Here is a 14,330-nt window from a genome sequence, read left to right as displayed (position 1 = left end):
GCATCATGCAGAGTTGTGTGTGTGCAGTTGTGTGTGCGTGCAGGTGTGTGTGCGCGTGCAATTGCGTGCATGTCTACCTGCTATTTTGCACTTAACTCATCTTTCTCTCTTGTTTTGTTCTACTTGTTTAAACTTTTATTATTTGCCTTTTTTTAACTGGCTCTGAACTAGAAGTTGATGAATATTATTTCGTGATCCATGATTGTCACTTTAAATTTGGTAAGAAGGAGATTTTGTGCTTGACTGCTGCGTGTGGGTTATGGTTCTAAAGTGAAAGAAAAGCTCCCCACCCCAGGGGTAACTATGCAGTAGTCTGTTGTTGCTCCTCAATGTTAAAAGTTTAATATTTAAAACTTAAGAATTCTTTCAGGACAAGATAACTGAATTGAGTATATAACTGAAATGATAAAGGCAAATTGATGTTGTAACTAAGAAAAGCATTTGATAACTAAAATTAGAACATTACTGTTTGAGGAAAGCAAGGTGGAGATTAAAGGAACTTTTTTGTTGATGTTAAATGGATAAAATATTGGGTAATAGTTTAGAAACCTGAACTCCCTGCTTTTGAACTGTCGGTTCACAAAGAAGTCACATGTGTGTCAGGGCTGAAAACCTACCCACACACTTTGTGTGTAAACTTATAAGTTGTGGAAATTAGCTGTTTCTGCACTTCCCATTGTAGAAAGTTAACTTTAGGATGTTTTTAAATTGCAGATTTGTAGACACACAGGTTTCTGAATAATATTTTCTATTTAAAATTATTTTTGACCCTTTAGCCCTCTTCTGCAATCTAAGTTTTGCTTTTGCCCTTTTTGATGTCTATTTAAGCACAGTTGAACTTGCTGGGCCTGATCCCTGAATCCAGGGCAGGAGTTTGCCCCTGCTCTCAATGTCAGGGACCACAGTGGGTGGGCCTCCTGACTGCTCCCACCTTACAGTGATCCTCCCTCAGCTGTGATGTCAGTAGAGCCTGCCCCGCCAAGCGACACTTTGAATATTTGGTTCTACACACCTGCTCCCTAATAAATTTGGGCCATATAAATATAAAAGTTCATATTGGCACATGTGAAAAGCTGGTAAGCATTCAAAATTAAATGATTGTCTCCATGTATCCTTAAGTGTGAGGAAGATAAGTCTTTATATTAAACAGCACCAAAAACAATTGCTGAAGAAAGGTTTTTGTACATGAGCTATATCTGAGACTTGCCCTGAGGCTGTACCCTCACTCTAAGTGACCCCCCAAGGGGTCAGTCTGACCACCTAGTGCACCCAAGAGATGCCCCCTGGGTTGCATAAACTTCAGTTTGTGGATCAGTGATGTATCAACCTGATGACAGTTTCTACTGATGGTCAAATCTCAGTCCACCTCACATCCAAATGTCAGTGCACCTTTGGCTGTATTGGTATACCTAAGAGTGGACTTGTGGGTTGAGGTGGGCCTGCTAATCTTGAGTGAGAGGACACTCAGCCTTACCTGTTGTGGGTGCACCTCCCAATCCTGAATGTGACCACACCCAGCCTTCTCTGTTGCAGGTACACCTAATACTGAGATGACATTCAATTTTACCTGTTGCAGGTGTACCTCTTAATCCTGAGTGTGACCACACTCAGTCTTTTACTGGCCCCAGTGCTGTGGAGAGCTGCAATCATGAAGTGTGTGCCACGACCAGAGAGACGGTCAAGTCTCTGAGGGCACCGATGATGAACAACTTTGCAAAGTGAAACTTGTGTGCAGGAAAGCAGACATTTTGGACAGTTCTGTAATTGCACATTCCTTTGAGCTGACTACATCAGGAACAAAATATGCCATTAAGGGCAGCTTTACAAACTATTTGCCATATTTTAGAAACTTCCAGAGTACTTTATTGCATTCAGTTGATCATGCGCAGTATAAACATAACGCTGCATTTTACAGATCGCCTTGACTATTTTGCCTGGATGTGCCTTTTTTTCTGAAATTAATGTTAACTTTCTATTGTTATTTTATCAGTTCATGATTTTTTGGTAAAAAAAAAAAACAAAGCTTTTTAATTTATTGTACAATTTTAGTATTGTAATCTGTTGGTCAATATTTGTTATTAAATATTTCTGTGATGTGAAATTTTAATTCTGGCAATGATTTGGAAAGTTACTTTTAATCCTTAAAGCCTATGTTTTCGAAAATGAGACACGTATCTTCTAAATATCTATTTGCTTTTTATTATAACAATTTTAAATAAAACACTTCTATGTCAATTTTTATTAGGTATATCATTCTTTTAAAATATTTGGTTTTGAATTACGAATATGCATTCTTTAATAAAGATCATTTATAATCAGAATATAATTAATTGAAACTTATTAGAGATATTTTTTAAATTTGATTTTTTTATTACTAATATTCACCAATTTTTTAATTAAGATGATTCGTATATTACCACACTGTTCTCCAAAAAACCAAATTAAATGCAGTGCTATTTGCAAAGCCTGAGTTCTGACTTTGAATTTTTTAAGTATATTTTGGTTATTATATGCCCCATTTTAGAAAACCACACAGATGAAGATCTTATCCTTATAGAGATTTCCCTAAGGGGCACTTTAAGCCACAGTTTTCCTGTAAATATTTTAGGTATAAATATGTATTGCAAAAAACAAGTTTAATATAAATTAAAATACTTTAAGATGAAGTAAATTATATCTAGTATGAAGTGAATCAATGGAGAAATGATATAAACATGTGCTTATTTTTAGAAAATAGCATTGGTTTTATTCATTTCTAAATTATACAGATGGTATGGTGCCATTCCCTCTGAATAGTTGTATATATAGAAATGGCAGTGTGGGAGGCATTCTGGACACAGACTGATCATCTGACAGTCCTATCTAGTCTGTAACACTGTTATCTTATCCCATTGGGCAAGCTGGAATACATTGAAGGACTCTAGGATATGTTTTATTTTGTTTTATATCACTAGCACCCACAACAGTGCCAGGAGCCTATTAAGTTTTGTTGGACTGAATGAAACCTATTTGATACACTGACATCAGGTTCTCAACGAAACATAGAGTTCATATCACTCTGTGAGAATGAAGTAAATAAAGATGCACAGTGATGAGAGGAAATGCCTTTAGAAGACCTCTGCCTATAGAGAATACTCCTTGGAGAGTCCTAGACCATCAGGACACCTTGAAGCCATGGCTGGCTCCACCTCCATCCCCCCTGTGCCCACCCTCCCCACACCACTACCACCAGAGCCCACCATCCCCTCCTCCACAACCACCTAGGCCTACTGTCCTTCATCTCGACTTGGCCTCCTCACCTCTTACTCATCTGTGTCTTCACCCTCACCTCTTGTGTCTTCTTATCTATAAACTTGCTCCAGTCTGCCCCATACTGAATTCAAAAAACCCCTCTTTCAACCTCTGCCCTCATTCTCCCCTCCTCCAGACTCGAAGAAGGCTCAGAGCCTTCCATCCCTCCAAACCCCTCCACCTGGAAGCTGCAGACCACCTGCCTCCCAGATACCCTCCCACCCTAACAGGCTTGCCTCCTCTTAGCGTTTCTCCTGTGTGTGGGGAGGTGGGATTTAGAATGTATGGGTGAGTCCTATACTTCCGCCAGAGGAAAAGCATGCTTGCTGACCAACTCAGTAGTGACATCATCATCTTGAATTTAAAAGCTAGTGTCTGATTTGAGTCTGTTCTTACAAGATCAACATCTGAGACATGCTTATAGAATTGAGCTTCCAATCCTGAGAATTCTAAGATGGAGTGGGAGAAGATTATGTTGGCCACCTCAACACCAATGAAAACTTAAGCAATGCTAGCTGACTATGAGTGCCTTATGTCAAGTGTCGCCCAAGGACTTCACCTGAGTGGTCATCTGTCACACCTGGATCTTTAACCTGAAACTTCTACAACCTTCCCACCTCGAGTCCCCATGCTCATCACATGTGCTCCAACCTGTTGGCACCTATGTATGGTGTTCCCCGTTTCATGTGTCTGTGACTTCTAACACCTAAACTTCTGACAGGCAGGGCCATCCTCTCCTTGTCCTAAAGCTTTGCCGAGGATGAGGAGAGCAGTAAATCAGCTCCCTCAGTTCACATAACTGGAAGCATCACACTAACTGTTACAGAACTTTAGTCAGGCCTAAAAGAATCAAAAGAGAGAATGTCAAACACCAGATAGCTACATAATTACATGGTAGAAGATTTAATGTGTGCAGATCTTACAGCAAATCTTTCATGGGAGGTCAGTTAGGAAAGAGTCTTGCCTCAATTTGTTTAAGCAAGAGATATAAAATCAGACATTTATGTATCACTGATTACATGCAAAGCAGAGGTGAGAAGTGTGTAGAAGTGAAGATGATGACTTTTGCCTCTAGGAACCGGTGATCTGATATAGGAAACAGACAATACTGAACGGTACAGAAGGCACTCAGAAGTCAAAGCAGGGCAAATTGAGAGAGCTGGGAAGCAGGCAGGAGGAATGTAATGCTGACTGAAATCCAGAAGGCTTCTTGGGAGGGGCGTATGGGCTGGTCTTGCAAGTGGTCAGAGGTCAGTATAGAGGCATGTGGGGAGGGCGTTCCTGACAACTCCCTGGCCTGAGCAGAATCATGGTTCTGCAGGAGTGTGGCTCTGCTGTGTCAGGGTAACATGTAAGAGAAACAAAGGAGCAGAGGGCCTATGGGAGCCCCTTGAGCCCCTGGAGTAGGGCAGCAACCATCTCGCAGTCTTCCTCAGATTGCTAATCCATGGCATGGTGATGGGCAATGCAGTTAAAGCCTAAGCAAGGAAGACAGCAGCAGTGCTGCCTAACGCAGCCCTTAGAGGTGAGGGTTTTCCAGAGACCGAGCATGGAGGTGAGGATGACAACTTCTGCTGCATGGAGATGAGGATGACAGCTTCTGCAGGATACGTTTCTTACACCTGAGAACAGTCTTAGTTTCCTGGAGCCCAGGAGGCAGGAAGGTGAGGCACAGACTCAGGACTACCTGCAGGGATGAGTGTGGGAGGACTCAGTGCCAAGAGCCAGGTGCGGGTGCAGTGAGGGCATTGCCCCAGGAGAGGCTGAGACCCCCCACCAGGCATGTGCACATGGCTTTTCAAGAAGATAAGCAGAAACAGGTATTTCAGAAGCAGGCAGATGAAGGTAATGAAGGGAGGGGCAGGGTAAGAGGCTTCTACCAGATGGGGAGACTGCTCTAGTATCTTTGACTTTTGACACCCTGTTCTCTGGAACCCCTAGGACATCACTATGATGTTTAGCCCTTGGCTGGCAGCACCAGTGTCAACATGTTCCTGCAGTGCTGTCATTTGCAGTCCAAACCACGTACCCCTGTTGCCCCACCAAACAATAGGGCTGTTACCTGTGACCCCCGGGCTTATACCCTACCTTTGGACCCTAATAAAGGCAGAGCCCCAGGTTCTCTCTCTCTCTCTCTCTCCTGCACACCAACTCCCCCTCCCTCCCCCCGCCCCATGCCATGACCTTGCTGTGTGGCCCTCAGGTTTTCTATGCACACTCCAGGAATTATGACTAATAAATCTTGTTCCTCAAAGTTCCTTGATGGTTTTCCTAAAGAGTATCCCATCAGGGCCAGTCCAGCCACGAGGTTGGCCCTGGTAGGGGAAATGTCCATGGGGACTTACTGTGGGTAATATGGGCCCAGAGGAGTGCCTCAGGCAAGAGCATCACTATCAATAGGCTGGGAGTGACACAAAAGACACCATCTGCCAAAATTCACACAAGAAGAAATAAACAATCTGAATAGGCCTATATCTATTAAAGAAATTGAATCAATAATAACCTTGCAAAACAGAAAGCACTGTGCTGATATGGGTTCACTGGTGAATTCTACCAAGTTCTGAAGGAAGAAATTACACTAAAATCTACAGCAGGCTAAAAAAAAATCATATATCAATAGACACAGAAAAAACATTTTACAAAATTCGACATTCGTTCATGATTTTAAAAACTCAGCAAACTAGCAATAGAAGAGAATTCCCCCAACTTGATAAAGAACATCTGCAAAATACCTACAGCTGACATCATACTTAATAGTGAGAAACTCAAAGCTTTCTTGTTGAGATCAAGAACAAGCCAAGAATGTCCTCTTTCACCATTTCTTTTAAACATTATACCGGAAATCCTAGCTAATGCAGTAAGACCAAAAAAAAAAAAAAAGAAAAAGTACAAAATTGTTAAGAAGGAAATAAAAGTATCTTTGCACATAACATGATTGTCTATGTAGAAAGTCCAAAAGAATTGCCAAAAATCCCTGGAACTAATAAGCAATTATAGCAAGGTTTCAGGATACATTAACAAGGTTAGTATGCAAAAGTCAATCACCTGTATACCAGCAGTGAACACTAGAATTTGAACTTAAAAACATAACATAAACCTTTACATTAGTACCTCTAACATGAAATACTTAAGTATAAACCTGACAAAATATGCACAAGGTCTACATGAAGAAAACTATAAAACTGATGAAAGATATTTAAAAAAAAGTAAATGGGAGATAATTCATATTTGTGAATAGGAAGCTGTGTTCATCATGCCAAGATGGCAGTTCTTCACAACGGACATCTTGAAAACCCAGCAAGATATTGTGCAGATAATGACAAACTGATTCTAAAGTTTATATGGAGAGACAAAAGACACAGAATAGTCTATACTATATTGAAAGAGAAGAACAAAGTCAGAGGACTGACACTATCCAACTTCAAGATCTACTATTCAGCGAACCCTTACTGTTGAGTTGTACACTTGAAATTTATTGGATTATGTTAATCAATTTTGTTAGTTATAAAAAGGACCAAATGGTATTGGCAGAATAGACAAATAGGTCAATGGAACAGAATAGAGATCCCAGAAATAATATATCTCATATATTTTTTTCCAACTTGTCTTTGACAAAGGAACAAAGGCAAAACAATGGAGAAAAGACGTTTTCAACAAATAGTGCTGGAACAACTGGATATCCACATGCAAAAAGATAAATTTGATAGAGACCTCACATTTTTCACAAAAATTAACTCAAAATAGATTATAGACCTAAATATAAAATGCAAAACTATGAAACTCCTAGAAAATAACAGGAGAAAATCTAGATGACCTTGTGTTTAGATACAACACCAAAGGCACAATTCATGGAAGAAATAATTGATAATCTGGACTTCATTAAAATTAAAAACTTGTCTGTGACAGACACTATTGAAAAGATGAGAAGACAAGGCAAAGACTGGGAGAACATATTTGTAAAAGACATATCTGATAAAGAACTATTATCTAAAATATACGACGAATTCTTAAAACTTAACAATAAGAAGATAAATAACTCAATTTAAAAATGGGCAAAAGAACTGAACAGATACCTCGCCAAAGAAGATATACAGATGTCAAATATGCATATGAAAAGACGTTTCTTCGCATCATATGTCATTAGGGAATTACAAATTAAAACAATGAGTTACCACTATACACCTATTAGAGGCAGAAATCCAAAATGCTAACTACCAAATGCTGGTGACAATGTGGACCAACAGGAACTCTCATTCATTTTTGATGGGAATGAAAAATGGTACAACCACTTTGAAAGACTGTTTGGCAGTAGCTGACAAATCTAAACATATTCTTTCCATATGACCCAGTGATCAAGTTCCTTGATATTTACCCAAATGAGTTAAAAACTTATGTCCACACAAAAGCCTGCACATGGATATTTATAGCAGTTTTGTTTGTAATCACCAAAACTTAGAACAACTAAGATGTCCTTCAGTAGAAGAATGGATAAATAAACTGTAGTTTGATTATTCATTGCTAAAAATTAATGAGCTGTCAAGCCACGAAAAGATGGGAGGAACCTTAAACGGGTGAAAGAAGCCAGTGTGAAAAGAATACATACTGTATGATTCCATTCCGGAAAAGGGAAACCTGTGGAGATAGTAAAAGATTAGTAGTTGATAGAAGTTACTGGGGAGGGAGAATGAATAGGTGGCATACAGAGGATTTTTAGGGCAATGAAACTATTCTGATACTGCAATGGTGGATGGATGTCATTAAACGTTTGTCAGAACCACAGACTACAACACCAAGAGTGAACCCCAATGTAAACTACAGACTTTGGGTCATAGTGATATGCCAATGTAGGTTCTTTGGGCAAATATAAAGCCAATATGACTTTATTTTTGGTTTGTAACTCCACTTTTTATTTCCTACATGATTTAAAAGATAAATGCACAAAAATAATTATGTTATTGAGCAAATAATGTATAAATATATAAACAGATTAAATGCCCCATCAAAAGACATAGATTGGTAAAATGGATAAAAATCAGGATCCAACGATGTGATGTCTACAAAAGACTCACTCTTGACCTAAGGACACACATAGGTTGAAAATGAAAGGATAGAAAAACATTTTACATGCAATTAATAACCGAAAGAGAGCAGGGTGGCTATACTAGTATCAGACAAAATAGACTTAAAGTAAAAAATTATTACAAGAGACAAAGGACACTATATAATGATAATGACAATATAATGTCCTTCTTTGTCTTTTCTAACAATGAGAAAAGAGTGAATTCACTAAGAAGCTAGAACAGTTATATACAGTTGACCCTTGAACAACATGGACTTGAACTCTGCGGGTTCACTTATATGCAGAGATCTTTTTCAACTGAAGTATACACTTCAGTTGACATGCAGAGTTCGAACCCATGTTGTTCAAGGCTCAACTCTATGGTTGGGAATTCAAACATGCAGAGAGCCGACTTAAGTTATATGCAGATTTTTGACTGCAGGAGTGGTTGGCACTTGAACCCTCATGTTGCTCAAAGGTCAACTGTGTACACTAAACATCAGAGCTTCTAATATATGAAGCAAACAATGATGGAATTGAAGGAAGAAATAGGCAGCTCTGCAGCAATATAAGAGACTTCAGTACCCCACTTTATTTTTATTTATTTTTATTTTTTAGGCGAAGCAACTCTTGGTTGACCTCACAGATTGCTGCAAGAACCTTGTCAGTTTACAATCCCTTATTTTTTTATTTTTTACGCCTACAGCACCTGGTCTTCCTAGGTGGTCTCTCATCCAAATACTAACCAGGCCCGACCCTGCTTAGCTTCCGAGATCAGACTGGATCGGGCTTGTTCAGAGTAGCATGGCCGTAGACAGTACCCCACTTTAAATAATGGATGAAACACCCAGGCAGAAGGTCAACAAGGGCAGGAGAAACTGAAAAAAGTTGAAGTTACTCTTTTGCAAAGAAAATTTACATTTATAAAGGAAATCTCTATTTGTCAGGGTGTCTCCCTCTCTGTACCAGGAGGAGATAAATGACTAAATCATGAGAAACTTTTATCAATGGAAAAGGCAGGGACTTAAATCTGCATAACAAACATTACTGTTGTTTACCATACTTTTCCTGGTCTCTGTCCGAGAATTGGCCTCCCCGACTCTTTTTTTTTTCCTTCATTAGCTGAAGATGGTATTTAAGCCTGAATTCTAAGCCACCTCTGAGAGTTACTCATTTTCCCCTGGATATCTCCTATGTATATATGGGGTATACGTGTTAAGCTTCTGTTTTTCTCTTGTTAAACTATCTTTTGTTACAGGGTCCCCAGCCAAGAACTTGGAATAGAGGAAAAATAATTTTTCCTCTCCTACAGGTGTAATTTGGAGGTGGGCCTTTGGGAGGTGAACAGGATTAGTGCCTGTATGAGAGGCCAGAGAGCCAGCTTACTCTACCTGCCATGCGAGGATAAAATGAGAAGGTGGCCATCTGCAAGTCAGGAAGAGGGTCCTCCCTGGAACCTGACCATGTTGGCACCTTGTTCTGAGAAATAAATTTCTGTTGTTTACAAGCCACCCAGTATGTAGCATTTTGTTATAGCAGCCCAAGCTGAATAGGACAGGGATGTAAGCAGCTATGAGCATTTTCCAAGATGTGTTTTTTCTGCTCATGCTCGCATGCACATACATACTCACACATGTGCACATGGACACACACATCTATATATATATTCTCAGCTCCTCATAGCCCATCTAAATGACACCTTCTCTGAGAAGCTCTCCCTTTCTGCCTACAGGGGAAAATAACTGTTCTTGGTTCTGTGCTTTCGTAATTCTCTCTCCCAGTATGAAGAGTCTTGTCTCCTTATATCATATTTGTATGTGAATCTGTCTCTCCTGTGTGACTCTGAGCAATTCATGTATTTGCAGCTCAAAAATGTTTCCTGGGTGAGGAATGCAGGAAAGGTTAAGCCTTTGAAACTATAGTTTATCTTCTTATCAAAGAACTATGTTTTGTACTCATTTCTCAAACAAACAAACAAAAAACTAAAAGAATTTGAACATCAGAGAGGCTGAGATTACTTATCCAAGGTCACTTGACTTTCCTTCATCTCAGCAGGTGGCCTCGAAGGTCCTTCTCTAAATCTGTGAAATAAATGGACAGGTAGCAGAGAAATGACCAAAGGCAGTCAGTTGAACATAAAATCAAGTGTCCTACACTTGTGCTATAGGCTCATGGTACTGCTTTCACTCCTGGCTAATGGTAAATTGGTTCAATTAAGGAAGAAAATGATATAAGGATAACAGGGATCTTTCAACCTTACATTGTAGGAGTCCATAGAAAATACTCTTGGTGTCATTTTAGCCAGACCAATGTGATGTCACACAGAAGAAATACTTTAGAATTGTGGAATTACATGGAAAAGGAATGAAAGAGATTTCTTTCATTGCAAATGCACGAGAATAGTTCAGATGAAAAGAAAAAAAGTGTCTAAGTAGTAAACAAGACTCCTAAGATAAATCTGAGTAATTTGGATGCTGTAATCTAGAATTTGTCAAATCCAAGGGGCGCTTTTCAAAGGACTGTGGCTTGAGCCTGTTAAGTGATGTATAAGTCTTTAAGACATGAGAAATATTAAGAGCATAATCATGCAATAGGGTCAAGGACTGATCCTCCTTCCGAGGGGACTTTGGGTTTGACCAGAAATTTTCAAAAGGACTCATGATGTAAGGCAGAGTAAGAGAAATAAAGATGTCTTCCTGCATCTCGCTGCGGCTGCAGATTTTCTCTGTAGATGGGGCTTAAAAGCAGTAGTCTCTTTGGGGAGAGAGCCAAGGGATTTATCTTGAAGTTAAATTAAGAAAGTACACCAATTTGCTTATGTTTTATTGTACACACAAATAAGCAGAACAAAGTTTTTAAACAATGCCTTTACTTATATTTTACCAAAGGAGAGAACATCACTAGTCCAATTCCAGGAATATTTTCCCCCTTCATAAGTTCCATGAGCCCTTGTCCCCGCTCCCTGTCTTCCCAGCATTTGATGTTGTCATTGCTGCAGTGACCCAAGAAGGTGGAAAACAGGAATGACTAGAGAAAAGGTCAGTATTATTGAGTAGGGAACCCAAGACCAATTGGATATTTAATAAACAGATTTAGAATAAAAATTTGCAAGTGATTAGAAGATTCTCTTTCTCTCTCTTTAAAAGACAGTTTAATGGGAGTCAGGATTGGGGTTAAGAATTTGGATTACACTAAGACTCGACTCAACAGAGCAGACACACAAAGAAAGAGGGAGCTCTTAGAAGATGAGGAGTTTTCCGGGGAAGGATTCAATTTCTTCAAATAAAACACGGAACAGAACCAGTTTCATGTGGTATCCTGGACGATACAAGGAGGAACACCAGACACTAAGAAGTGGACCAAGTCAACACCCAAAGGAAAGCCTCACTAAGTCATGCTCCATGACCAGCCTCCTCCCAGATATCGATTGGAGATGGAAGAATTAGGTGAATTCTGGGAGTTATGAGACCCTTATTCATCAAGAAGTTTGCATTTCTGCAGTCCAGTCTGTAAATTTCAAGGCAAGGCAGTGGCTAAATATATTTGGATCTTTAACCAAAATTTTTAGAGAAAATTGTTACCATTTAACACAGAAAAGGGGTTTTGTGGGATATTTGACTAGAGGCCAAAAGGAACAACTTTTTGCCCTATTTCCAAGGCAACCAGAGCCTCAACAAGCTTTCATTACTGTAGTAGCTCCTGTGAGTTCAGAATATTTCACTACAGTGATTTTTGTGCAGATTTTTTTTTTTTTTTGTAATTATCCCATGTAAATATGGTTGAATTACTGGAATCTTGAATTCATAGGGAGTTTAAGATTCTGTACTTTGATCCTCCATTTATTCTTAACTCTGAGTCCCCAGCTCTCACCAAGAGGCTGGCTGACCTGTGCATTTGGGTCCAAAGGCTGGAAGGGAGACTTCCAGCTGATATCTGGAGGTGAATATTCAAAAGTCAAAAATAAAGAATTTCTATGACAGAAAAATCAAACTAGGAACACATGACCACTTGAATAAAATGGAAGAATCTAGGTTCAGATACCATGGGGACCTGCTAATGGGTGAAAAGCTGTATACATTTCACCAGCAGAGAAATAGGGCATTCTGTCTACAGGATGTGTAGGACTTTCCCCCTCTAAGCCTTTTATTTCCCCCATCACCCCACCATCCATGCTTTTCTAAATGCCCTTTGTTAGGAAGAATGAGAAAATTTTTGCTGTCCTCAAGAAAAAAACCAATGCTAATTAAGGTGTTAACAGTTTAAGTGGTGCATTAGTAGAGAAGCAGGGATGGGTGTGATCAGCAAAAAAGTGGTTAAATTGTGAAACCATGCTAGGTGGGGTGTAATGCAATAACACATTGCCGAACATTGCAGAGGCCTTTGCTCTATGCTCAAGTCCCCTGAGATGTTAATTATGCCCTCACTCACTGCACACCACAGCCTGATACAGCTGGAACTTTGGACTGGACTCTCAGGCCCAGCTGGCCCTCTGCTCAGTCTCCAGACACCAGGGCCCAACGTCCTGGAGGTTGTGGGCTGCAGGGAGAACCACTTGGGCTAAGGGTCTACCAGGCCCACACTACAATAAGGGGCAAACTGGCTATCTGGTTTTTTTTTCCCCAAGCACTCTTCTATATGGAGGATACTCAGAATCTGGCCAGAAGCCAGGTGTTGGTGTAGAGGCTGAGGGCAAAGCTGGGACAGGAGAGAACCAGGTAAACAGGGCACCATGCTGCAGGCACACACACGTCTCTTCCATGCACCTGCACACTCTTGTGCGACCTCCTCTCCTTGTGCACGTGCACACGCACCCCCACTTGAATATGCTCATGTGCATATCCCAGACTGTCTTTCTCCTCTTAGTACATACTCATGTGTGCACACATCCAGCATTCTCTCGTGTTCACGCACCCAGCCTCCTTTCCTCCTCTGTGTGCACAAACGCCTGTGCCCACAAATCTGCCCTCCTTCTACCTTTGTGCACACACCCCTGCAAATACACCCATGTGCACATGCACACAGCTCCCTTTCCTCTGTGTGCACATACAGAGCCAGCCTCCCACTCTCATCTGTGTGCACATACTCACAGGTACACACACTGTTGTGGAAAATTCCCAAAATCAGCCCAGCGAAGAACCAACCAACATCTCGGAGACAACTCAGGTTTACTAGGTGCAGTCCCATAGGAGCTAGTGCTCTGAAGATCTAGGCGCGGAGCTATATTGCAACATTCCTTATATACCAGTATATTATACGAACTGATTGGTTGATTCGAGCTTAGACCGTTACAAAGCGGAGGGAGTTGCTATGGTTTCAAGTAGTAACATTGGTGGAAGGGCGGAGTCCTTACGGGTAACACTGGTTACAAATTGTTACAGGGAGCGGGGATCTGCCAAGGCACAAGATGCTAAAGAGGCAGGGGCTGCTATGGGTACAAAGAGTTACATTTACAAGAGAAGCAAAGTGCAAGTGAGGTCTTGCATGAGCTTCTGCATATAGCAAGGGAATTTACAGAAGCAGAACAAAGAACTGATTAGCTTTTTGATGTAAATTCCTCAAATTTCCTCTTTATTCCCTTTTGATGCCCTTCTACTCTTGGATGCACATGTGCACACACACCCCAACTGTCTTCCATGTGCACATAACTGTAGGCACACACTCCAGCCCCTTCCTCCCTGTGCGCAAATGTGTGCCACCTTACCGCCCTCTCCTCCGTGTGCACACATGTGCACCCCACCTCCTCCTGTTCTGTGCGCGCACATGTGTACACCCTACTGACTCCTCTCCCCCGCGCACCGCAGCATAGGAGCGCGTGTCCCTGACTCTTCATCGCAGGTCCGCGCGCACGCACACGCGCACGCGCAACCCATCCCCCTCGGAGTCGAGCGCGGGCCTTCCCGGCGGGAGGAGGAGGAGGGAGCCGAAGGCGCGAAAACGCGCGCAGGCGCGCTGCGGGAGCTGGGGCCGCCGCCCACGTCAC

The 14,330-nt window shown here is 41.0% G+C and overlaps 1 protein-coding gene and 1 pseudogene across 7 annotated transcripts in view; one reads left to right on the top strand and one right to left on the bottom strand.

Annotated features, from left to right (window-relative positions):
- TMCO3 (transmembrane and coiled-coil domains 3) overlaps positions 1-2,235 on the top strand; it is a 42,812-nt gene extending 40,577 nt beyond the window's left edge. For 5 of the 7 annotated variants that reach the window (XM_015587381.2, XM_015587377.2, XM_015587378.2 and 2 more), the window contains one exon: positions 1,577-1,690. In XM_015587381.2, coding sequence (XP_015442867.1) covers positions 1,577-1,690 — 114 coding nt within the window. Of the gene's footprint in view, positions 1-1,576 lie in introns of all 7 variants that reach the window. The other 2 variants (XM_025044959.1, XM_025044957.1) reach the window with 1 other exon arrangement.
- Positions 2,236-9,047: 6,812 nt separating this feature from the next.
- LOC112477811 lies at positions 9,048-9,166 on the bottom strand (annotated as a pseudogene).
- Positions 9,167-14,330: the final 5,164 nt, after the last annotated feature.

Source organism: Pteropus alecto, unplaced genomic scaffold (assembly GCF_000325575.1).
Source record: "Pteropus alecto unplaced genomic scaffold, ASM32557v1 scaffold13, whole genome shotgun sequence".
NCBI classification, from domain to species: domain Eukaryota; kingdom Metazoa; phylum Chordata; class Mammalia; order Chiroptera; family Pteropodidae; genus Pteropus; species Pteropus alecto.
The sequence above is the reverse complement of the archived record's forward strand: the minus strand, read 5'-3'. Positions and strand labels throughout refer to the sequence as shown.